Source organism: Callorhinchus milii, unplaced genomic scaffold (genome assembly GCF_018977255.1).
Source record: "Callorhinchus milii isolate IMCB2004 unplaced genomic scaffold, IMCB_Cmil_1.0 Scaffold14, whole genome shotgun sequence".
NCBI classification, from domain to species: Eukaryota; Metazoa; Chordata; class Chondrichthyes; order Chimaeriformes; family Callorhinchidae; genus Callorhinchus; species Callorhinchus milii.
In genome coordinates this window covers 8336054-8362704 of record NW_024704755.1, presented here as the reverse complement: position 1 = coordinate 8362704, position 26651 = coordinate 8336054, and the positions used below count along the sequence as shown (strand labels likewise).

The 26651-nt window shown below is 40.1% G+C and overlaps 2 protein-coding genes across 2 annotated transcripts; both read right to left on the bottom strand.

Annotated features, from left to right (window-relative positions):
* Positions 1-162: 162 nt before the first annotated feature.
* Positions 163-5314, bottom strand: borealin-2. Its single transcript, XM_042340258.1, has 10 exons — positions 5286-5314; positions 4183-4311; positions 4051-4088; positions 3495-3555; positions 3300-3403; positions 2829-2887; positions 2652-2717; positions 1543-1645; positions 504-590; positions 163-228 (listed from the first exon to the last, which is right to left on the bottom strand). The coding sequence occupies exons 2-10, from the start codon at positions 4289-4291 to the stop codon at positions 169-171; spliced, it is 687 nt and encodes a 228-aa protein (XP_042196192.1). The 5' UTR covers positions 4292-4311; positions 5286-5314; the 3' UTR covers positions 163-168.
* A 1645-nt stretch (positions 5315-6959) lies between these two features.
* On the bottom strand, positions 6960-22336 carry gpt2 (glutamic pyruvate transaminase (alanine aminotransferase) 2). The gene is made up of 11 exons (XM_007889412.2): positions 21942-22336; positions 14748-14837; positions 13601-13709; positions 12371-12504; positions 11961-12204; positions 11303-11382; positions 10999-11135; positions 9604-9778; positions 8698-8853; positions 8163-8275; positions 6960-7931 (listed from the first exon to the last, which is right to left on the bottom strand). The coding sequence occupies exons 1-11, from the start codon at positions 22260-22262 to the stop codon at positions 7841-7843; spliced, it is 1650 nt and encodes a 549-aa protein (XP_007887603.1). The 5' UTR covers positions 22263-22336; the 3' UTR covers positions 6960-7840.
* Positions 22337-26651: the final 4315 nt, after the last annotated feature.

The window sequence follows — 26651 nt, the reverse complement described above, 5'->3', positions numbered from 1 at the left end:
AGATTTTCCCAAACAGATCATTTTGAATTAGAGATGTTACTGGAATTTACTTGATTAGCTAAAATTTAAGCTGGGACTCAGCACTGTGCTTAATTTTAAAAAAAAGTTTATTTTTGAAAATATGAATCCTAAATACATTTAGTTACAAAACAAGTCAGTGTAGACTCTTCAGATGCTGTTTGCACGTACTGAATAATTGGCCTTTTCACACAGGGCTGTTAGGTGAATCTGTAGATACAAAGTGCAGAAGAATGAATCCATGGTTCTAAATTCAAGTTATGTCAGTTTCATTAAATTCCCTGAAAATATTTGGAACATTTCTTAAAGCAGATCCACTTGAATTTAGAATGGTGGGAATTTTACAGAAATGGTAGTACTAAGTTATCACAGGCATTCTTTCTCTCCACTGAAAGTAGCTTATGCTGGACTACAATTTCATAACTAACCCACCACTAGCTCAAAAAGTAGCTATTCAAATGGAAAGGGAATAAATGCTAACTTACCACCAAAGATTGAATACACGTAAGGGTATTTGGATCAAGTGACTCCACATCTATATTGTCCACTTCCCCACCAACTGCATAAATTGCCTAAGGTGCAAATATTAAAATATCATCTAAGAGAAACTGTATTGTGAACAATTAGGATTTTAGAGAGGACAGTTTTAGTATCTTGTAAAATAAGTTAAAACCGATGGGTCACATTACACAATGGTGGTCTGGGTACTTATTCACAGGCAATGAATATTAGGAAGAGATATCAGTTAATGTTTCAAATTTGACCATCAACAGAATTGAAATGATTGGAAGGTCCATTTTAAGAAGTTAGGAATGTGAAACCACTATCTACAAACAGAAGGAACAAGTCATTCCAAAAGAATGTGAATAGCAGAAACATGCAACAAAAGAAACAGATATGCAGATAAGACAAGTGCATAAGCACTGAATGAGCAAAAGAACATTGGATAACTATATATATATTACAATAAATCCTGTTTAGTGTAAATTGCTACATATATAGGTGAACGCAGCAGCTAGTTTGCATATTGCACCATAAACATTCGTAAAGTGAATGATCAATTTTAATCCAGAGGATTGTTGGCCAAGACAAAGGGAAACTTATCCTCTTGAATAGAGCTATGGGACCTTCAATACCCATGCAAATGGCCAAGACTTAGGTATACTGCAGACAGCTTCTGCATTCACCAACAAATAGTCTACAATTTATAGAAAACTGAAGCACTTTGAGATATTGGTGTGAAAAGAGGCATTATCAAATGCAAGGTTTTTTCTTCCAATTTGTGGACCAGCAATCTTAGGTTGTCCTTCAGAAGATGTGGAGTAACCCATATTAAAAAAACTGATTTCTTCTGAAGGTTTAAAAGGACTAAAACCAAGCAGACAATAATTTCTGAAATGTATGGATCCTAATCGAAGCATAAAGCTGGTTTATGCAACATTTGTGCATGCTGAATTGCAATTAAGTATACAATGATACAGTAATGTTGCATCTCTTGAAAATAAAGGTTGTCTATTTACATACCTTCCCATCTGCCAGAGGTATGTTAATGAATGGTTGTGATTTATCCACACGCACTGGAGAACAAGTCAATGCTTTCCTTCCAGATTTTGGCATTTTGAGTAACCTAATATTAAAAATACTCCATTTTGCATGGCTACTAAAGTATTACAGAGAGTAATGTACATATTCTGAAGATTCATTTTACTTTAAAACAGCCCGTCATTTAAAACACACAGAGGTTAAATCTTAATGCATTTACTAAAAATGGAAGACAATTATTGAGTCACTTATATGACAAATCATACCGAGCTGTAGTCCTGAGAGCTTTTTAATAACTTTTCTTTATCCCCACCACCACTACTCTTGTTTGTGTGCTCCTGTCAACTTAATGCCCCAACAGTTTCCAAGCATTCCAATGAACACCACAATAGGCTTTGCCATAACAGACTAAATTCATCATTAAAATTGCTGTTTGGACACTTTGCCACAAGAAACAAATAAGTAGATGGATTTGTGTAATTGATTCCAGTTTATTGCCTGTCTAACTGGAGCACTAGAAATCTATAAATGTTATGACATGCACCAAGACAGCATTCAGCGACAAATGGTACCTCCCTCCCAACCAGAAGTTTTAAGTGGACCAGACACAAACCTCTTTTCAGTTCTAAAGAACATTTGCACAGATTTAAGTGCTAGCCTGGTTCAGTTGTTGGCTCTCTTGAGTCAGAAAGCTGTGGGTTCAGGCCCCATGTCACTGGTTGGAGCACTTGCCTCACACGCGAGAGGCCTAGGTTCAATTCTCGGCAGGGCGAAATTTGGGACTCACTTTCCTGTTCTGATGAAGGGTCATGGACCCAAAACATTGACTCAATTTCCTTTCTCCATAGATGCTGCCTGACCAGCTGAGTGTTCCCAGCGACTTCTGTTTTTATTGACAGTTTTTTAATGCCCAACAATCCAGGAAACCTCATGCAATTCACCCTTCCAAATCTTATTTCAAAAGACTAGCTGCACGTCAAATAGACTCAATCCCAAAGCTTTTGATAGGATAATTTACACATCTGGTACTGCAGTTTTAGTTACTAGCATCCAGCCATTAAAACAAAAGGAAGATTAAGATTTAATAATACCTTTTGTCAAACTCTGATGCAGTTTTCCGAGGAACTGCTGGAGTCTTTACATTTGATATTGGAGTGCTGCGTGTATGCAATAAATAAAATAGTTTAAGGAATTGAATAGAATGAGTTGTTCCATTTATTACGAACAAATTAAACTTGTTTATTTTATTCTTCAATGATAACCATTACCTGGTGAAGAGGGCTTTTCTCTTTGAGGCGGAGTCAGACTTTGTGTTATTTTGGGGTATCTGAAACAAAATTTGGACATAGCAAAATAGTACCTCAACTAGCAATCCAACCAGTTTCCAAAAACAAAAAAAAGGGAAAGAGATAAGTCTTTTGTGGCTGCATCGGGATAATGGAATATCAGAATTGAGTTAAAGGGAAGGGGGGAAAATAAAAGGTCATCAAAATCAAATCTTTTCCATTTTCCAGGAAGTTACAGAAGGAGAGAATCCCACCTACCAGTCCAGGAAACCTGTTGTGCTGCTTTCAGATTAGGGATGGAGCCTCAGTCCTACTCTGTAGGACAAATATCACCTTGGTACTCTACATTGACCTACTGAGCCAGTGGCAGATTAATTCCATTTCTGAACAAGATTTTAAAATTGTAAATCTCGGTCACAAGCACACGTAATACACCAGGTATATGTTACTCACCTTCTGAAGAGTTCGATGTTTTGCTGCACTTGACTTAGCTTTAAATTTCAATTGGTCAGAGGATAATGCAGAAGTAGAAACTGATAAAGGTTTTAATGGTTTGACTGAAATGAAAAAAGGCAATTATCAGGCAGGTAATTAAATGAAATTCAATACAAACCATGTAAATTTTTGATATTTATTTCATAGACTCACTTTTTTTCTTTGTGGTTTTACGAGGAAGAGTAGCGATTGTGTATTCTTCTGGGTTGTCAGTCTGCAAATGGATGTGTTAAATGATGTAAATGTAGTTAGCCTTGTAAAGGAAAATTGGAATATTGAACTCCCGGTGCATCTATTTTCTTACCTTTCGTATCCTCTCCTAAACATAGTGACTTATTGTGGAGGGGTAAAAGAGAGAAATAGTTCTATATTTCCCAAAAATCTAACATACCTTTACCAAATGAGCATTCATGCACTGGCCTGGAGAACATTATAGTATTTTACTTTAGGAACATCACCTGATCCATTCTCAACACGCTTGCATTTTTCCCAGCAGGATCACTGAATAGCAGAAGTGGGCAAGTTCAGAGATGGACCATCAGTAGTTAAAAATTTCATCACTTAGAATACACAAGTGACTTGCTAAAAATTGATAGAAATGTCAAGTGCTGAGAGTCCAAGAAGTTTGAAGCGCATACCAGTCAAAAAAATTACTTTATACAGACCTAAACTAAGAGAAAAAAAACTTAAAATAAAAGATGTTACTTACTACAGCAGCAGCAATGGCAGCGGCTTGGTCAGTTTCTCCTGTAGTTACAGAGGGTTAGTTTACAGTTACATATAACAAGTTTGTACTTTGCATTTCTTTTGAGATCTAACCCATGTAATGTAAAAAAGTTACCAAGGAAATCCTTAAACTTCATCCGTTGAATTGCTACTGGAATCTTCAACAAGTGGACAGCCATGACACGATCAACCATGTCCAATATCTTTACAAATTTCTGTTCCATTGACAATATTCTGCTATTTGCTGCAAAAGAAAGATGATTCATCATTATGATTTGGAAAAAAACAAATGGCTAAAATGAAAGCTCAGTATTCAATCTGAATACACAACACACAATCTGGTGGTAGAACATAGTGCAATGGCAGTGACTGAACACAGCAGCTGATTGTATCTCTATCCCACCTTTCACATTGGGAGGATGCCCCAAGGTACTGGACAGTCTAGAGTTTGCACTTGAGCTAGAGATTGGAAATAATGGGGGTGGAGGGCAAGGGGTGGGTGGGTGGGGGTGGAGGGGCTGGTGGTAGGATGACCAAAGGCACAGCTTTGAAGAAGACAAGGGAGGGGCAAGCAAAAGGAATATTCAGTGCATAAACTACCAAAAGCAAAAGAAATCCATTCCTTTCTTGGCTTGTGCAATCCTCACCTGCGGAAAGGAGTAAAATAGCAATTAGATTCCGTGTGGAGAACCTTTCCCAAGAGCTAGAACTTGCCTTCGGGCAGTGGGGTGGGTGGGGGAATAGGTTTCTCCTCAATTTATGCTTCCTGTTACACCCCCTATTGCATTATTATTACTACGTGCAGTTTGCAGATATCAACAGCGGTAGTTTAATCTTATACATTATTCATGTAGGTCTGGACAGGGAGTTGTTGGGAAGCCATTACAATGTGCCAGATCTTGTGCTGACCTAACACCCACAAAAGCAAAGTCACTGGATAACAAAGAAAGAGTAGCAACTCTGGGTTACTCTCAAGGGTTATTGTGGACAATTAAATTATCCCAATCGCGACCCAGCTGGGATCAGTTACCTCGGTTTGGAGCAGATCAGATAGTTTGTGCTTGTTATACCAGGACAACATCGTAAGTGCATTTACTCACTGAGCCACAGAGTCCCAAAGTTTAAATAACGCGCAGCTTATCAGGTAGTGGGTCATAATTTATTTTACAAATGCATCGACACTAACGAGTAGAATTGTTTTAAAATAGAAAAACACACAGGTTAAACCTAGAACGCTATCCCCCACACCAGCCAGATAATAAATCATAAATATAATAGATAATAAATAACCCTAATTGTTCATTAACAGTGATCATGACCATCTGCCCCTTTGACCACCGACTGTGTAAGAACTATGTCTCTTGCAAATCAATGAGACGGGCTTTATATAATTAAAACAAAAAAGGTAATATAATACATATATATATATTAAAGAAACTCCCAGGGAAACTCGCCTTCCTTGTCGAAATAGTCCAGAAAAAGTTCAATTTTCTCTGACTTCTCCTGGGACAGGATAGTCGGGGCTGAAGCAGCTTCGGCTGAATCCCTTTTGCGGCTCCTGGTAATTGGAGGCATATTCACTGGAAACCCTGAGCAAATAGCTGCTCCAGCACTCTGTAACTTTATATGCTCCTCCTTCTCTTACTGGTCCATCACCCAATTAAAACTGAAGAGCGGCTCAGCTTTTGGGAGTTTGTTTTCAGTGTTTGTGAGTAAACACACACACACACACACAGATTAGATCCATGAAAGGGTTATTTGGGAGTGGGATTACATCAAAATTTAAGACTCCGGCAGTTACCCCGGTGCACACTTTGGGGTCCGGAAAGTATTAGGTAAGCAAGATACATCCCTCCAGGGAGAGAGTGCACATTGCATTTCAACAGCGTGTCTCGGGAAGTGGGATGCATGGAATTCTCACTTTGGGTTTGGATACTCTTAAACGGACCCCCAAAAATTAATATAAAAGGTTACACGTCACAAACCTCAGACGAGCGGGTTTGACGGTCGTTCGCTTTCAGTGACTCACAATTGCTTCGGCTGGTTTGTTCGCTTCAATTTGTTGGAAGAATCTTCTTCTTTGCACACGTGGTGATGTGTATTTTACCAGACTATTTCTTAGTCCACTGTGGGGTTCATCCAATGCATCTGCTCTTCAATGTTCTTTTGGACTTTACAGATATACTGTAAAGTGCAATGACTACTTTGTAGAAAAACGCAGTCTGTGACAGGATTTGCTTACAAAACAGTCATTACATTACATAAATCCTGTGATGCATTTTGAGAAGCCCAGGAAGGGCCAGATGATGATTCAACCTGGCAGCATCTAGGTCTGTGTTGCTCAGTGCGACATTGTACAAAGATTTTTACCAACTGAGCAATTGGATGATTTAAATATAGTTTCAGCAAACAAATCATTGTCCAGGCTGATTTGGAAACTAAATTGATGGTGTGGGGATTGTTTTTATAGGAAGCCAAATTGATAGTGGGGGAATTGTTTTATGTAGGAAGTATATTGTATGCTCCAGCACAAATTACTGTAATGCAATTTTTATGTTTTGGCTTTTAATAAAATGTTTTATTTGAAGGTAAACTCTCCTGTGTTGATGCACTGAAAAGTAGAAACAAACGATCTTCCCACAGTGCAGCTTGTGTAGTCTTGGCCTCATCCAGACCCATTTCCTTTTTGTGAGGAACCAGGAACACCTTCCTGAATACGGAACATGATGTATACTGCATCATGACTACTGTATAACCATTTTGATTGCTCAGTGCCAGATAAAGCTTGGTGTGTGATTCGCTGCGGTGAAATATTGGGATAAGCTGACAACATTTAATAGTACTAATACCTTCAAAAGACTGCAGTGTTTAAATAAGCACAGGAAGCACTTAAATGTTCAAAGGCAATATTTATTTTTTCACTTCTTTCCCAAATTGTCTGGTTAGAAGACCTTTGACAAATATGTAAAATTTCAAAATGTTATCCACTTACAATCAGCAAGGCATAACAGTTTGATTTCCACATTTTACAAAGTAAACTGTAAACATTACATTTCCATTGTAGTGGGAGAAATGCAATTCCCTTTGCTGAATTTAGAAATAATGTAAAAATCGTGTGGCAGGGCTACAAGACTGCCTATTAAAGATCATTCCCAAGGATGTGTTAAGAATTATCCTGCTAAAAGTCCATATAAATACATACAGAAATTAACAAGTAATTTATAAGTAGGTTAAGTGTTTTTGCTGAATTAATGCATTGTAAAGCTTTTCACTGGTAAAATTAATCACTAGATTCCCACAGACCATCTTTAGAAAAAGCACCATCCTCAAAACTACAGGACATTTTTTTGGCTTTGTGGAATTGGTGAAATTATCAAACTGTAGACCTTGATCTGGAGAAAATTACTCTTGAAAGAGTTACACTCAGAACTGGAAATATCCTTACTGGTAGCGTACAAAAATCGAAAAATATTTAATGATACTAAAAATAGTCTTTCCAACAAGAACCATTTCATTGCAACTTAAAGGCACTTTAAAATATCATATAAAGAGTACATAACTACATTCACGGTACTGACCTGTAACATTTAGCAGTATTGATAGTGACCTTCCAGTCAAATAGTTTAGTTATTTTAATACACATTAGAAATTGACCTGGTTGGATCATTGGGATAGATGGGTGGGTGGGGGGGGAGAAATGGAAGAAATGAGAAGGAAGAAGACATCCAATTTCTCTGTTCCTCTGCTGATAAAGTTCAACTTGAACAAACACTTCAAGCATATTTCTGAAGAAACTTAATATGGAAGTCTTTCACATTCTGTAGCAGCACTTTCAGCTTCTCAACAGGAAGAAGAATTGTCATTCTAAAAAAAAAGTGGTAAATAGTAGTATGTAACTGGATTAAAAAGGCAGTTTTACGGAAGTGAGTTATTTAATAACAATTTCTATCCATATGAATTAATTCTTCCAAAGGCAGGGGAGTAGGCGAAAACTAACTCAGCACGAGTTAGTGCCTTTAACAGAGGAAAGGGAAACTGGCAAAAATTAGAATAGTAGAATTTGTATGTCTTTAATAAACTACAAGGGTATTTTACCTGAAATGATGTGTTCCTTCCTTCTGTCCAAATCCACTGCCAGGAACCACACAGATTCCAGTCTCTTCTAGGAGACTCATACAGTAAAACATATCTGGAGCCATTGCCTGGGCCTAAACCAAAAAAAAACTTCAAATTAGATCAAATAAGCAGAACAGTACCTATTATTGAAGTGCAGTAGACCTTTCAACCTGGGAAGTCAATTGAATAAATGATAGCAAGAGGCATAATGGCACAGCATTCTCTGTACAGAATCAATAGGATTTGTATATCCTTCCCCCACAGCTCAGTTGATACCCATTTGAATCCACTTTTTTTTAAAACCTACTTTAGGAGTAAAACATCTTAATGATAACAGATAGTTTTTCCACTAGAACAATCTTCTCCGTCAGTCCTAGAAAGACAGCGTAGACGTACCTGGTGAGACACTATTCTTACTTTCACTAATGCAAAAGCCGTGCATTAAACAAATTACAATATTCACAGGATGCTAAGTGACATAGGGACATATGATATTTTTTCTCAAAGTACAAACCTTCGCTTCTTGGATAGCATTGGGAGGGATAAAGATTCTTGGAAATGCATACATAGCCCCTTGCAAAGGATTGCACTTCATTCCAGGAACAGTGTTCAAAACTTCCTCTGTTAACTTTGCTTTCTCAGCCAGGTTACTCAGCACAATTTTCTTCTCCTGCAAATTAAGACCACAAATCTAATTAATGATCAAATTCATATCGGTCACAGTACTACCTCTAGTCACAGCATATCAGTGTCTATGAATAATGGTTTGCCACACATATTTGCATGCTTCACTTCTACATACGTGAGAATTACATTTTAAAATAAGTTATTAAGTCTATTACTGTACAATATTAACTTCTAAGTCTGTGCAATTTAATAAATGCAATACTCAAGAAAGTACACTGAAAGCTGGGTAATTTGCCAAAGCTGGAATCTCAACTTGGTCACCACTTCTTTAATATCCAGCCACCAACTTTGGGTGGATCTTTATGCCTATTCTCTCCACTGAACTGCTCTTCTTGCTATAGCCTAAATAAAGGTCAAACTCCCCTCACACCCTATTTGGATGGGGATGGTGGGCACTGACATTATAATTCATTTTAATCGGGAGCCACAATTCTACAGTATCCAGCAACAACCCGAGTAACAATGGATACAAACATAATTACTAGACCTGCCCCCTTAATGTCCAATAAAACCAAAAACTAAGCAGAGAATCATACATTAAAAAATTATTTTAAAATTAGTGTTCCTTAAAGATCATAACTCACATTTAAATTTTAGGAATTAAATTGGAGGATTATAAGTTTTCAATTCAGAATTCTGCGAACTCACCCTAATGTACTAATTTTACTAACATTTCTCACCACAATAGTGGTGGGAAATAACAGAAGATAATTGAAGCTTAAAATTGACTGACCTTCATAAATGTCTCGTGAGATTCCTCATCAGGCTTTGGGGGGTTTACCACAACATCCATAGCTACCTGACCCGAGACTGGAGGACACAGGCGAACAGACAGTAGCTTCTCAAGCTGCACCTTAACTTCTGGATCTAAGTTAATAACTTCCATATAACCACCTCTATATCCACACCTACGAAAAATTAGATTGGAATTAAAAGTCAGAACTAAAAAACTAAATCTCAAACAGCAGAATCAGAACTTTCTTGTAAGTGAAAGGACATGAATATATTGTGAAATTCAGACTCAGCTGTGATGGCTTTCAAGTCAATTAGCCTGCCAACACTCTTGGCTTGCACAGCATTCACTCGGTTGAAGAATTGAGACTCTGGAACCGCAATGCAACAACCCAGGTCACCTTTTACACTAGATAGGAAACTGAACAACAACAAATAAAAAACAGACTAGGTCAGCCTTTTGAAAAAGGACCAACTCAAATCTTCCAGCAGCTAGTGAGCAAGTTTTATTTCACCCAAAGCCTAATTCCACTACTTTCAAACCCAGTCACAAAGGGAGCATCTGTGCTCCACAGGAGATGAGAAACCCCTTTTCACCTCCAGAACACAGACCCCGATAGAGCTCCAATATTAGGGACAGAAAACCAAATTATTAACCCTATCCCTTCCAACCAGGAACATATGCTGCTGCATTCTTTATGTCTGCCTTCCCAACTCCTCCCTCCACAGGCTGCAGATAATCCAGAACTCTGCAGCCGGTGTCCTCTCCCGCACCAAACTCCATGACCCCATCGCCCCTATTCTCGCCCGACTCCAATGGCTCCCTATCCTTCAGAGGATCCAGTTCAAAATCGTGGTCCCCACCTACAAAGCCCTCCACGGCCTCGCCCCACCCTACCTCTGCGACCTCCTAACCCCCTATCAACCCACCCGCTCCCTCCGCTCAGCTGGCTCCGGCCTGCTCCACGTCCCCTGACCAACCCACCCCACCATTGCGCCCCAACCTCTGGAATTCCATACCCCAATCCATCCACCTCACCCCCTCCTTAAAGTCCCGCCTCAAGACCCTCCTCTTCGACCATGCCATCGGTCACCCCACTTCTCCCCCCCCTCCCTTCCCCCCCACTGACCCTAGCTCGGGTTTGAAATGCTGTAGACTGTCCAGCGCCTTGGGACATCCTCCTGACGTGAAAGGCGCTGTACAAATGTAATTTTGTTGTTTATGCATCCTAATAAAAATTTTGTGAACAAAATGATAATGATTGAACCGAGATGTAAACATTGATAAAGTCAGGGAGGAAATCTCAATAAGCAACATTCTGGAAAGAAAATAGCAGAATTAATAGTACTTGTAACATTTGCTATATAATAGAGCGGCAGAAAAACAAACACCTACTCTCCCATGTAGCCTTTAGATGTGGAATGAAAAGAGGCCAGTTCCACTGTACTAGAATACTCTAGGCCCATCTCATACAGCACCTTCTTGAATGAATGAAATTCACACCCTTCTGAATATATATTTTCCTGGTAAACCTAGAGGAGAGAAAAAAAGCAACTATGTATATTTCAGCAGAAGATGATTTTTGTTTTTCAGCAATGATGTTGTGTGCAAAGAATATACGCCAATATACATGGCTGTTTTAAAAACTGAATGTCAGGCTCCCCCATCTGCAAATGCAAGAATATGGTGTGATCCTTACTTCATCAGCCAGAAGGAAGAGTTTCTCCTCATAAGCAAAGTGAATTACATCCTCAATGCACTTCCTGCTTTGTACCTGGCCTGCAGTTAGAACAAATTAAAAGTTAACACATTTAAGTCAAAGACAATCTTTTTAGTCTTTTATCTCCTGCAGGTGGCTTCTCAAAAGCAAACAATCCCACCCAGAAGGATATGGATTGAAGTCCCATGTCCTGAATGCGCTTAACTTTCATTCAATAAGTTTTGTCAATTCTCAACCAGGCCACTTGATGGAGCCATGCAAAAGGGCAAGGTCATCAATCCAAGGAAGTAATGAACTTACCGAGAAACAAACACTCTGCCCGAATGGGCCTTCTCTTAGCCAGTGTCAAGACTGATTAGAAGGCGACTGTGAGAAGACAACTTGTTAAACTGAGTCACTGTACCTAATAAAAATCAAATATTATACCTATCAAACAAAGAACACAATTTGCCTCTGGAAATTACTTTAAAAAAATAAAACAGCCTAACAATGTCCCTCGTTATTACTATTAAAGCAGTATAGTTTGGACTTCTGTAACTATAGTACGGGAAATAGTTTGGAGCACTGTGTACCTCTCTTCTTCTCCCTCCCACCCAGAATATAAATATTTGGTTGTAATGCATTTGAAGTAAAGTACCAGTTGGATTTCCTGGGTTAATAATACAAAGGGCCTTGGGGTTGCAGTAATTTCTGGCTGCATTGAAGCTCCGCCTCAATTCATCCTTATCTAGAGCCCAGTAGTTTTCCTCATTCAGATAGTAGTTGACTTGAACAGCACCGAGTTCAGAGATAACTGCAGAATACAGGGGATACTGTGGTATTGGTATCATCACTCCAGTCCGCATAGTCCCTTCGCCGGACACGAGAAGTTTCATAATTGTCTGTAAGATCAATATAGACACGATATTAACTTTCAAAGATTCAACACAATATGCCAGACAATGGTGCATTTTATTTTAAACACCTTCTGGCATTAAAATAATTTAACAGCGATGACTACATTGTTAGAAACTATAAATCTTAAGACTCAGTTGCTGTTACACGTACAGTAATTCCATCACTGGCTCCAGTGGTAAGGTAAATATTATCAGGATTAACAGGGACTCCGCCATCTCTTGTCTCTATATACCTAGCAACATCGTGACGTATACAATCCAAACCTTGGCTTACACTGTAAGAACCTGATGAAAAAATGGTGAAAATAGAAAAGTGTCAGTGCAAGATATACTGATGGTTAGTTTACTTTCAGCACAGCAGTATCACATTGCCAGTGGGCTTTCAGCACAGCAGGATCACATTGCCAGTGGCCTGGGTTTTTCCAAATGATGCAACAGCAAATATTTCCAGGTTCAGCACAGAATTACATAGAATGATACAGCACGGAAACCGGCCACTCAGCCTAACTAGTCCATTAAGGTTTTATACTCCTCATGAGCCTTATTTCTCCACTATTTCCGTCTCCCTCATGTATGTATCATGGGGTGGAGGGCAGGAGAGGGAAGGAGGGTGACCAAATACACAGTCGATGAGGGGGGTCTTGAAGGAGGCCAAGGGAGGGTGCAAAGCGGAGGGACTGCAGGTTGGCGTTCCAGAGGATGGGAGCAGAGTGGCTGAAGTACTGGCATTTATCAATGTCATCAGTTCTGCGAGGAGAAGATAGTGAATAAGCTATCTTCTGCTCCTGGGATTCAAACTGAGTCAAAGTTGATATCCCTGGCCACCAAAGGTTAGCAAGCACAGTGAGGTGGGGGCGACAAGACTCGACATGCACGGTCATGGAAACTTTTACAAATGTTTCAATTGTTTTTCTGGCTAAGGTTGGATTCAGTTTACCTGGAGTCAGGTAAGCAGGGGGTAACCTCAATACATATCTTGCTTTGCATGGCTCCAGATCACACAAAGTACTACTCACTGAGCCATGAGGCTCCAATCTTTATTTTCCTACTTTATATTATTCGGTTTCCAAGAGACCGTCTAATGCCACTCTACTTCGTGTTCAATCTGCACTCGTTAGAATAATCAATCAGTACTCCAACATACGTGGTGGTATACACACTATAACAAATCTCAGGTTCTGGATTTCATTAAAAGCAAAGACTTGCATTAGAAATCAATTATAATAATAAACTCTGTTACATCAATCCCTCACATGCATGTACACAGCTGGCACTTAAATCCTAAAGTAAAAGTTTTTGTAAGTTTGTAAAGTTTGGCTTTTTTTCCAAAACTGTTGAAAAGGACCTGTTTTCATAAAAGTGGCTGATAAAGCAGGCTTACCAAGACTTTTTCCTCCACAATCCATTAGAATACATTGAGCTCTCCGTTTTGCATCTGCTGGGAAATGTGAATACTCAAACAGCTCTGGATAAGTACAAAGAGCAACAACCTGAAACGGGCCACAAATATAAAACGTTAGATTTTGCACTTGAATTTAATTATTTGAATTTGGTATTGAGGCCAGAAACAAGCAACTGTATTCCATTCCTCTCCAGACAATTCATTTTCTGCATTCAAAATAGTCACCAACAACAATCAATTTTATTCAACTTTGGTAATATCAGTATCCGTAATGTGAAGAATCAACAAAAAAAGACAAATATTCATGAATGGAAACATTTCTAAGGAACTCTGGCATTTATAAATGCCACCCAGAAAATAAGACAAGCTTTAAAGGGCTGTAAATTATGCGGTGACAATTTGTGCTACGATCTTTCCTAAATGCTGGAGCTGAAGATTATAGTATGGAAAGAAGAAACCAGTAGTAAGTGTATGTCTGGATTAATAGTCACCAGTCCAAGGTTAGTACTTTTGACTGCAAATTTTTAAAGTTTGGCCCATCAGGTTTGCACTAGTTCTGGCTCCCCCACTGAAACTATCTGTTCGAATTCTATAGCCTTCAATTAGATTTCTACATTTTTCTCAAGTGCTTAATCGTGTTATGGATCAGCTGTGATAATTTGAATCCTGTTATGGACTCAGCTGTGATAATAAAATTATATTTCACATTTTAACAACCCTCCATTATCTACCAACTTCCTATGTTAATAAAATCTAACATTTATTCTTTATCAACTGCACATACTGCATTAAAATTTACATAATAAAATACATTTGCAAGTAAATCACATAATAAATGTACTGGCCTTAAAATATTAATTTTGAAAATATGATTGTTTATCCAGTATTGTTCCAGGTTGTGGTGCATTATAAGCAGTATAAAAACTCAGAGTTTAAGCTATTTAATAAGAACATTAGGTTTAGAAATAGGATTCACTTGAGAAAAGGTTTAGAAATTTGATTCATTTGGAATAACAGCCACAGGATGAAGCTAAAGGGAACACATTTTCTAGGGTTCCGTGTTCTTCAATTCCATTTTCTTTCAGAGAAAAACATTTGTTAGGTACACAATTAGAGACTTGCCTACCTGTCTCAGAAATGTAATTGGTTGCTGTCCCATAGCATGAGAGTCTCCTATGTTTGCTCTTATTACTTCCGTGAAGGGCTTCTGGACTCCCTAAAAAAAGCATAACTTATTACAATCAAATGTAACATAGTCTGTGAAATTAACCACTTGTTGTGTTGTTGGGTGCATTTGAAAGAGCAACAGATTTCTATCTTACAGTTCAAAGCATTGTTAAGTACTGTTCTGCATTGTATACATTTATATGAGATCCCCTCTGAGTTACCTTCTCTCAAGAATGAAAAGTTCTATCTTGTTGCATGCAGTATTTTCCAGAATAGGGCATTTATTTTAATCTAAACATGTTTGATACTTCTCTTTTCCCCTCCAGACTGTCCCCGTTCTCTCTTCGGCCCTATGCCCCTGGACTGTTTTCTTGTTTAAAATTCCCTATGCCACTGAAATCAAGGGACCCTGTTCGTAATATTGACTGATATGATGCAAAACAATATCCTGGGATTGCTTCTTTCTCTGAATTTCTCTCCCTTGAAAATAGGTTGAGAGAGTGTTTGGCTCCAAGACATCTTAATCATTCACTCTGTCAGATAAAACCGAGTGTGGACAAGTGTGAACTATTCCCCTCCTTATTGGGAACACAGGACAGTAACTTGCAGTTCTAGGAAATGTTTTCCTGACCATGTCAGTAGCAAAATGTTATCAAGCCAGATACGTGATGTTTGTTGTGCACCTCTCGGATCTCGCTCAAATGGACGTTGTTTTAGTGTGAACCAAGATAATGTTGTCAAGTGGAGCAGGGTCAATACTAGCACGGATTAGCTAATTTCAACAACAACTTGACTTATATAGTGCCCTCCACCCAGGGTAGGGTCTCAAAGCACTTAAGCACTGGTCTATGAATAGTAAGGAGGGATGGGAGGGGGTGTGGAAGAGAGGGGAGAGAGAAAAGTGAAACTCCTCTTTGTAATAAGCTTGACTATCCACATAGATCTTTTCTATGTATGTTTATAGCAAGATTATCTCATTCATCATCATTGTCGCTAAACAACAACACTTGCACTTATATAGCACCCTCCATGCAGGGTAGCGTCTCAGAGAGCTTAAAAGTGGAAGAGCCTGACTCCGAGCTGGAAGGAGGTGGAGGTGGCTGTAAGCACGATCGAAGAGGAACCCTTTTCAGGCAGGACTTGAAAGTGGGGAGGGGGCAAGGCGAAGGGATTGAGGGAGAATCTTCCAGAGTTTTGGGGTGTAGTGGCTGAATGCACAACTTCCGATGGTGGGGTGGAGGGTCCGAGGGAGGCCGGTGCCAGTTGAGCAGAGGCACAGGGTGGTGCATTGGGGAATGAGGAGGTTGGAGAAGTAGGGAGGTGCCAGAGGAAACTTGCTAAACCTAGGAGCAAGAGGAAATTTGCTAATTTCCCCTCCCTAATCCAACGCACAGAGTCTAATGCTATTGGTTAATTACTGTGCCACGTAAGATCAACTAATTCAAAATGCACTGTTTTACATAAAGACAGGTTCAACAGAAATGAGTTTGGCAACAACAAATTACATTTTTATAGCGCCTTTCACGTTGGAAGGACGTACTGTGGAACAGACTTAACACTGACTTGTCTAGGGTCAAGCCTGATGAACAGCAGGTTGAACTAGTTATCAGAGGGCTGCCAGTGCCCACAGAACCCACATATCAATTAAATCAAGTTATACCCTCCTCCACAAATGCCAGGTTTTCTGCATTAAGATCAAATGACTAAGTTCATTAAACAGAACGAGAATTGGGCCAACATACAACATTCTTCAGTGTCAAACAAAAGATTTTGATCTCCAGACATTCATAGCAATTTGCTTGTTTTTATTAACACGTAACTGCACATAAATAGCATTTATGCAACTAAAAGCTAAGCATAACATAAAAAAGCCATCAAATTTGAAGAATTCCTCTTCTCGCTATTTTAGCTGCCTTTAAACTACACTGAAGACAATGAGTGTCCAACTATGCAACTGCTTTCTAAAAAAAAATCATTCATACATCTCTCAGGCAAAAAGGACTTCATGATTTGAATTTTAGAAATATTGGCTCAGATAATAACAGATAAGATATATGGTTCTTCTATTACTGAAGAATCCATAAACATGTTCTAATTTCAGGGAAGAGTGTAAGTGTAATACAACTTCATCCCTCAGCACACACCAGCCAGTTAAATTATCTGAATACAGCACATTGTGTTATTTGCCCTATCCTAGAAATTTTAATTTATACACACAGTAATAACATGGATATAAATTTATCATTGGGAGCCATAGAAAAGGTAACGTATCAATGGCCTTTCTATAATGGTTCGCCTACAAAGCCCTCCATGGCCTCGCCCCATCCTACCTCCGTGACCTCCTATCCCCCTACTAACCCGCCCGTTCCCTCCACTCAGCCGGCTCCGGCCTGCTCCACGTCCCCCGACCCACCCGCCCCACTATTGGTGGGAGAGCCTTCAGTCACTCTGCCCCCAACCTCTGGAATTCCATCCCCCAATCACTCCGCCTCACCCCTCCTTAGCCTCCTTCAAGTCCCGCCTCAAGACCTTCTTCTTCAACCATGCCATCGGTCACCCCCATTCCCCTCCCCTCTCCCTCACTGACCCCAGCTCGGGTCTGAAATGCTGTACACTATCCAGCGTCTTGGGACGCCCTCCCAACGTGAAAGACACTATACAAATGTAATCTTGTTGTTGTGTCTGGAAAAATGGCGTCTATCCCATTAGTGGGCTAACCAGATGGCTGCCATAAAATTAATCACATCTCAATGTTTCGTCAGTTACAGTTTATATGGTTACTTAATTAAAAAGCAAGGGATTGAACTGCACTACAGTGCTACTATTTATGTGTAAATTTTGATGCAATACTATATGCTGGATTCACTATCGGTTTTGCCTGAATTACAAGATCCTCAAGAAATATGTGTAATATTGAATGGAGATGGCAAAATATGCAGTACACAATGTTGAATTCATAAATCAAATGCAATAGCTGCTGTGAAATACTTTCCATAGAGCCCAAACACTACAGCCCTGAAGGAGTTCTCTCCAGCCAGGAATTCAGGAACTCAACTTGCCAGAAAATTGCTGCAAATCAAAAGGCTACTTTAGTTTCACTCCCTCTAGTAAGATGATAAGTTTCTAAATAGCCTGGCATGAGTTGCTTTGCTGCTCCATACCAAAATTATTTTGATGTTAGCATAGAGCAAATAGCTACATTTATGAATCTTACAGATCATTTAGCCCACCAAATTTTGATAACCTTCAGCGTGAAGGGCACAATATAAATCCAAGTTGTTAATTGGCTGGAAAAAATTCTAATGCAACTTTGAAAATCAGATTTCATTTGAACTACAAGATCAATATGTTTTAAACTGATCGAGGAAGCCTAAATGGGTAAGTTTGTAATACGAATCATATATTGCAATGCCTACAAAGTAAAAAAAGACTTAAAATCTTCTGGGGCTACAGTACTGGAAACCACTTAGGGCCTTGAAAATAAATATTTTAGACTTTGTCTGGCAATGCCAGACAACAACAATTTGGATTTATATAGCGCCCTCCACGCCGGATGGCATCTCAGCATGTATAGCTGACTGCTTGCAGCATTGGAGCGGAATCAGACCTCAATCTTAGTTTTTAAAGAAGATAACTAAGATGGGAATGATTACAATGTGAAAAGTACATTTCAAAAAAATACTTGCCACCTCTGTCGAGCCAAAATCATAATTAGTATGCTACTCACAAGCTATATAGTCATAGAAATCATTTTAAAATTCCTGACAAACAGAACTGGTAGCCTATAGATCAGGAAAATGATACCTTGCATTATTTTATTATGCTGAACATTGCAGAATTGATCCACAATGAAGACAAGGTTTAGCATAAGATGTTCTTTGCCAACCACAAATATGTAATAGCTCAGAATATTTTAATCCCAAATATTTATATTTATTTTACTTATTTCAAGTAATATCAATATAAATTTTCTTTTTTAAAAATTCTAAATCTACTAAATTTAATGGCATTTTGTTTGGAAACTGATGCAAGAACTATAGAGAACAGTATGACCATTGATATCCAACTGTCATTTTGTCACCAAAACAGATCAATTAGGTCCAGGTAATTTAAACCCAGACACCTCTTAAGAGAATTATTCATTTCTGTACTTCCAGGTAATGTGACTTGAATTGATCACCAGGAACAGTACAAATCTGGGGACGGAAATATCCCTCACTAAGCACCATTCTTTTAAAATCAATTGGCAAAAGCTTTGTCTAACTCCTTAATGTAATCATGGTACCATTTAAACTAAATATGCCTATGACCCTCAAAGGATTGAGTTAAAAATCCTTGTCCTCACCTTCAAGGCCCTCCACGGCCTTGCCCCCTCTACCTCGTCAATGCACTAATCCCTTAACAACCCATCCACTCCCTTTGCTCAACAGGCTCCAACCTGCCTCTCTGCCCCACCACTGTAACTCCATTCCACATTCATTTTGCCTTGCTCACTCTCTTGCTTCCATGAAGGCACGCCTCACAACCTTCCTCTTCGACCGTGCCTTCAGCCACCCTCCCTGATCCCAACCCCCTCCCCAATTGTAGTATTGTTATTCAGAAGGCTGGAAGTCAAAAGGACAGACAAAATACCTATAATTGACTTAGGGGTCAGTGCTAGCAACATCAAAGAGGTCCTCTCCAATCTGCAACAGCCAAGATCACCACAATTTTTGGCAATCAGCAGTCATTTTTGTTGCTTCATTTAAATTCTGACTGATTTAATATATATATATATATATATATGGGGGCATTCTCATGAATGTTCCTTTTAATAATTAGCACAGATAGAAGAAGATCAGAAAGATGTGGGAGGGAGATCCTCAACATACACATTACAGATCTTTACTAATGGATTTCCTTGGTGTGGAGGTGGCTAGGGAAGCTAAATTTGATCTGAGTTGACATGTGCTTTCAAGAAATTTTATCCAGTGTCATCTTTAATTCCTATAAAAAAACTCCTATGAAGAATCATGGATACTCATATTGCAGTAAACAAGCATCTGTTCCAATTAGATACCATACATGCTGTTGATTAATAAAGAAGGACTGGTCATGCTACATTTATAAATCATGAAAGCTTTCATCTACAGAATCATGATTCATTTGGGTTTATCAAGAGAGACCCCTTCAATAATTGCTTTTAATTCAAACGTATTAATATTAAGTTTGGTTAACTATCTGAATGTCTAAATGATAAAGAGATCTAGGATATTACACAAAAATGGTTGTCACAAAGATTTAAAAAGTGAATTGATGTGAATAACAGACTTTGAGGAGGATGTCTCAAAGGGTGCCATGTAAAGAATACACAGCAATACTTGAGTGACTTTTCTAGTAGTTTTTGTTCAAAAAACATTCCTGAAGTTGCAAAACAAGTAAACCTAACTCCAGTTCACTGTAACTCAAGGAGTGAATAAGCGCTCTGAGACCCTACCCTGCATAAAGGGCAGCATACAAATGCAAGTTGTTGTGAATATATTCCACCTATTTTCGTTAACATATTTCAGAACTCTGAGTTTTGTTCCCCTGTACTCAAGACACTAATTTGTACTCTACAGTTACACAGGAGTCCATAAAGGTAACTCACCTAAGTAGCCATTTTTCATGCAAGAGTGTTGTATGACTAAGCGATCATAGTGGAGGCCACACAAACAAACCTGTGCCTAATACTTTCCGGAATTTAGGTGAGCAGGATGTGTCTCTCCAGGGAGAGTGTGCATTCCATTCCAACCAGCGATCTCTGGAATTTCCACGTGAAGGTGGGATGCATGGAATTCTCAGTTTGGTTTGGATATCCTTAAGCATGGTTTCCACACGTGTCGAGACACCCGGATGACCAAATAAACAATGCAAATTGTTGGCAAGATTTAGTTTAGTCATCTTTCAAAATGACAAGGTTTTTACTTCTTATATTGTATAGATTAATTTTTTTAAAAACTTTCAGAAAGGGGTTAACTCTAACTACACTGCAAACAAAATTCAGCCCCATATAAAAGTCTTCCTCTGTGGGGGAGGTATACACGCCTTCCTAAACAGCCAATCCGCATAGTGGGTGTGAAAGAGAGCAGTCATATTCATGTATACGTTTGATCATCAATCATTTATCCAAGTTAACATTCATGGGTGTAAATGTAATCATATGTATTGGCAAAAGCCAAGTTTAAATATATCCCACCTGTACAAAATCATCAACAGCAGCAGCCACCTCATGAATCCCTTTTTAAATCATCAACCAAAGACTCAAAAGAATCCCAAAAGAAAAAAGGGTTACTTTTAATACACATTAATAAACATTGTCTCCGTAAGAGCAACAATATTACAATCCACACGCCACCGGGAGGTACACGAGGGACCCGTCACCCGATTTTCGTCTGGCTGTGCCGGGGTGCACTTTGCTTCAGATTGGAATGGAATCGGGTGGGGGAGGTAATCAGGGTTATGCCTTTCCATTCTGTAGTAACCAATACATCAGTACCTACAATCTGTCCACCACCTACGACTGCAATGTTCGCCGTGTGCACGCAGCAGTCACCAATCCATTTCTGGGTGAGTGTGCTGGGCGCTATTCTGAACCCAGTGCTGGACCACACGAACCAGGCAGTGCTGAGCCTAAACCTCTGGATCCTCACTATACAAGCGGGTATGTTTGGGAAGGGTAGAGTCCCAGTTGAGTCCCTGCTGTGTGCAGCACTGTCCTGCACTACACTACTCCCGTGTTTGACTCTCTGTGCGAAAGCTGTCAGCGTGCGCGTCCCTCTTGTATGACTGATTTCCACTAATATCTGTGCGTGCAAACCCAGTCCGGTACCGAGTGCCCGTTTTCCCAATATATGCATTGACTGCTCAGCCGGTGCATTCATGTGTGTAGGTGTGTCTGCGTGCATTCCCATGTTTACATTGCTCTCGTGTGGCTCGTCTCCAGTGAGAATTCCTGGCTGTTTGCACAGCTCTCCAAACCCCGGAGCAGAGCCGCGGTGTGCGTGCGTGGCATTCGTCGTTTACCCAGTGCATTTCGGTGTGTGTGTGTGTGTGCCCGGTTATCAACCCCCGTTTACCCGGTTGCCTCGCGATCCCCCCCACCCACCCACACACCCACCACCCACCCACCCACCTGTTGGAGCTCCTTCTCGATCTCGCTGGCTCTGGCGACGATCGGTCCCCGCACCGCGTACTCCACCGCGCGGACCTGCGGGTTCATGTTCCCCAGGTTCAGCACCTTGTCCCCGTTCTTGGCGGTCGACGTCTTGACCTCGGCGGCTGTGCTCAGCTTCACGGCCAGGCTCCCGGTGGAGCCCGACTGAAAGGCGCGGGAGCCGGCGGCGCGGCGCGAGGCGCACACCGGCCGCCGCATAAAGGTCGCCACCGCCGCCACCGCCGGGCATCTCCCAGCCGCCGTCAGCCTCACGACGACGCCGCCACCGAACCGATACATTTCAGTCAAGCGTCGGGAGGATCTCCCAGACCACTCCTTGCCGTCCGAGGCGAAATGACTTGACTTATTCCGTCTCGGCGCTGGTGGTGGTGGCGGCGGCGGCGGCAGCAGCGCATCCCAGCGGTCGGGTCCGTCCGTCAGTCACTGCTCGCGGAGCGGCTCGGCGCGGAGCACTCTGGGACCTGGAGTTCCCGCCCTTCCCTCCCTGGCGCGGTCGCTCAACCGCCGCCAGGCGAACTGCATCCCCCGGCATGCAACGCCACGCGCTCGAGCAGCCGTTGGATTTTGAAAACAAACCCCGGCCACACGTGCTGTGCTGAGGTTAGAGGGCGGGTAACAGTGGGCGGTTGGGAGGGAGGGGGGGGGGTTAGAGGTTGGGTCACGCACTGGTGCGGGCGGTGAGGAAGGTAAGCGGGGGGAAAAGCCTGGGTGGGGGGGAAAAGCCTGGGTGGGGGGAAAGGCGTGTAAGGAAGGCAAGAGTAGGTCCTAATAATTTGGTCGCTCGAGCCACCACTGCTTGTGGGACCCTGGTGTGCGCAGTTGGCTGTCCCCTTTCGCCCACTCAATGCACAGTCACTACACTTTACTCGTACATTCTGTGAAGTGCTTTGAGACGCCTCGTCGACGCGATAAAGGCCCCATGATCAAATGAAAGGCTTGTTATCATTAGTATTGTTGTTGTTGTTGTTGTTAAATGGGATGTGCTGCATTGCCCCAAGTGCCGTCGTTTGGAACGAGACGTTTCAGCCCCGTGTCCAGTTGGACGTTAAAGCTCACATGACACGACTGCATTCAAATAAAGAAGGGAGTGTCTTGTCTCCTGGTGGCGGTGGCCAACGGTTATTTATCCCAGGAGGTTTAATGGATGGGTGTGAGACGCCTGGCGGCACAGTCTTTCCTGAGCGAGAGAGAGCCAGAGCCAGAGAGAGAGAGAGAGAGAGAGAGAAAAAAACAGTGTGTGCCAAAACTTCTGTGGAAATAATAAGAGCTTCTTCTGAGGAAACGCTTCCGAAATCTAACTGCATTTCTGGCTGTGGTTTCTTCTGGTAAACAAAATGTGTGCAGGACTGCAAGCGGTGTTTTTCGGCTTGCCTTTCCAGTTGTCGCCCTCTGCTGTCCTTTCCATTTCACTGTTGTTGGCACAGTTAAACTGAAGGAGCGTGAGCGCATCCCCCGCGCGCGCGCGAACGCGCCTATAACAGTATCATTGTGTTATCATTGCTCACTGAGCGCTCCGACCAATCCACTTTACAGCGTAGCCTGTGAGTTGCTTTGAGACGTCTCGACGACGTGAAAAGCGCTATATCGACAACGCCGAGGTTACATTTGCATAGCGCCTTTCACGTCGGGAGGACGTCCCAAGGCGCTGAACAGTGTACAGCATTTCAGACCCGAACTGGGCTCAGGAAGGGGAAGGGGGGGGGGGCAGTGACGGATGGCGTGGTCGAAGAGGAGGGTTTTGAAGCGGGACTTGAAGGAGGCTAAGGCTAAAAAAAAAATCAAATGCAAGGTAAACAATACATTTAGTGTGTTTGAATTTGGCTTTGTAATCACAAAAAAGGTCCACCTGGCCAACAACAATCCAGCAATAACAACAAATTGCATTTATATAGCGCCTTTCATGTTGGGGGGACATCCTAAGGCGCTGACAGTGGGTGACAGTTTGCACCTGAGCTGGGGGTTACAGTTATCAATATTAAGTATCAAATATCAACATTGAATATATATATTACATTTCAAATGCAAGGATTGTTATTAATAATTCTAAGATAAATTATCTAACAAAATAAAAAGTAATTTTACAGTTATTTTACATTTGCAGTAAGATGAGTATTATTTTCAATGTTTAAAGGAGCTATATCCTCAGGAGATTTTGGCTTGAAAGCCAGAAACGCTCCTTGACACAATATTCAGATTTTTGTCCAACAATGTTGCAACCATGTCATTCCCAGTACTTGTCAGCTGGTTTGATATATCAAAGAATCAAATGGAAGATACGAGTGCAATTTTTAAAAATATTCATTTTAAACCTGGTACTATTGAGAACTACCCCAAATATTTTGTATTGTAACAATAATTGTTTTTTTGAAACAAAATAGCTCACATTTTGAATTTAATGACTAGTTCTGGTTTGACTCAAAGGTTGATGTTACAGAACTTCACTATGGTAACGGTGTAAGCTATTTAACAGAAGGTTTGGAATTTCTTTGCGTCCAGTAAATAACTGCCAGATCATAATAAAATAGTTTTGTTTCTCAAGCCCCTTGCAGATTGTGCAATCGATGGCTGTTGCCTAATAGCTACAGAAGTTATCTCTGGTATGTCGGTGCTAACCATCAGCAAATCATTTGATTGTCAAAGCCATTGTTCAATAAACCAAAAATCCATTTAAGTCAAAAGGGAAAAAATAAAATTGTACCCTGTTCTATAATTATTTTACTCAACTGGGAATATACTGCATCTGAGTTGACGTATAAAAATAAAGGGCAGAAAAAAGCACCTTTATGGCCTCTTGTAGTGATCAAGGACTACAGTTATGTGTTGTGAACAGTTCAAATCGATTTATTCTGATAAAACTTAATATCTTTGATAGCTTGATAACAAATTGCCCTGATGTATTTTATAGACAAGGCTGTAGGTATTGTATCTTAGTTTATGAAAAATCTTAAAAGGTGACATCAGGTAACAAATTAATGTATTTTAAAAATACTGTAATGTTTTATTCCTATAACAACTGGAACAGCTACTTATAATCAAAAACTGTTTTTTCAGAGCAGTTTGGCAAATGTATCCAGATGTGTACTGGATCCACTATATCTACTTAATGTTAAAAGGACTGTTGAGAATGACAGTCTAGTCTCATAACACAAAGAATGTCTACTAGTGTGAAACTCTGTAAGGCTGCCAATGCATGTGGAGTTTTATTGGCATCAAAATCCCAAAGTATTACAAACCCTTCAAGCTCCTGTAGAACCGTTTTCCAGCATAACATGATTCACTCCCTTCAGAAGGGGAAAAATAAAAAAAAGGAGCGTAAATAAAATAGTTACCAGTTTTTCCTTTGTTACATTAATTATGATTTGATTTAATGGTGGCTTACTTGGATTTGCTAAAAATCATCAAACATCGACTTTCATTGTTTTTTGGGATGTTTCGCAATTCAACCCAAATATGTTTTTGTGCATAAAAATATTTTTTTTAATGCCAGAGGGAAAGAATTGAAGAAAATAAATGAATCAAAGCATGTCTGGAGCCTCAGAAATGGCGTGTTGTGAGGTCAAAGGTGAGCAAGCAAGAAGAGAAGCCTAAAAACACACGCTTATAGCGAGAGTGACTCACCAAAGGGTTTCCAAAACATGCTCTTTTATATAGGGAATAAACCTGGATAAACTATTATGATCGTCGATGTGTCTCCTCCAAGTTCAAGAATTGTAGAAAAATAATTGATAAATATCAGTAAAAAATCAATGTAAAATAATCGTCATATCATTGCACAAAAGTCAGAAAAATTAAAAGTTGATTTCAACCAAACCTGAAAATAATGAAGCTTAGCTGAGTCTGTATGTGCAATTGAAATTATATGTCTCGCAACCCTTTCAAAAACAATTTTTATTTGGATTAAATAAACAAAACAAGATTCTCTTTAAAATGTGCCTTACAAAGGTGGGATGGACTTTCCCCTCATTAACAACACATGATCACTATGGCATCAGCAGGAATGAAATGATACAATTGTGGGCCAGAATTAATAACTTTGCACACACTTTAGATCAAATTCTGATTGCTATTTTAACAAATTTTGATTAAAATGATAGAGAAAGCAGAAAGAGTTAAATGATAACTTGGCAAAAAAACGTGTAACCCATTTATTAGCATGTGACTCGCTAGACCAGATTCAATTATGTTCACATGATGTTTGCATAACTATGAATTGCATCATTCAGTTGTAGGCAAGAATAGTTACAATATTTCCATTAACCCTGGCTAATCTGGGTATGTGAGCAAGATTTTTTCCCTGTGGCCTAGGTCTTTGCCTAACAGGTAACATCTATCTCTAAAGGGAAAGAGAATTGTCAGTGAGATTTAGTTTGAGATAACCAGAAACACAGTTGTAATCTCATCGAGGACACAAAGAGATTGCTTTTTCATTGAGAAGTTAACAGTCACTCTTCTAAATAAGACTTAAGAGGATTGTGGAATTGTTCTGCAAATAAAACTCAATGGTACAGAAAGCTGGACAGAAAATTGTGCCACAAAATGCAGGCTGCTTGTACAATGTTTATAGTAACGGCACACCAATAAACAGGCATCGCTTTAAACCTTCTGCTAACTTTTAGTTTAAAGTTACTATGCAATCTAGTGCAGTTGTTATGACTCTAGTCCTCAATG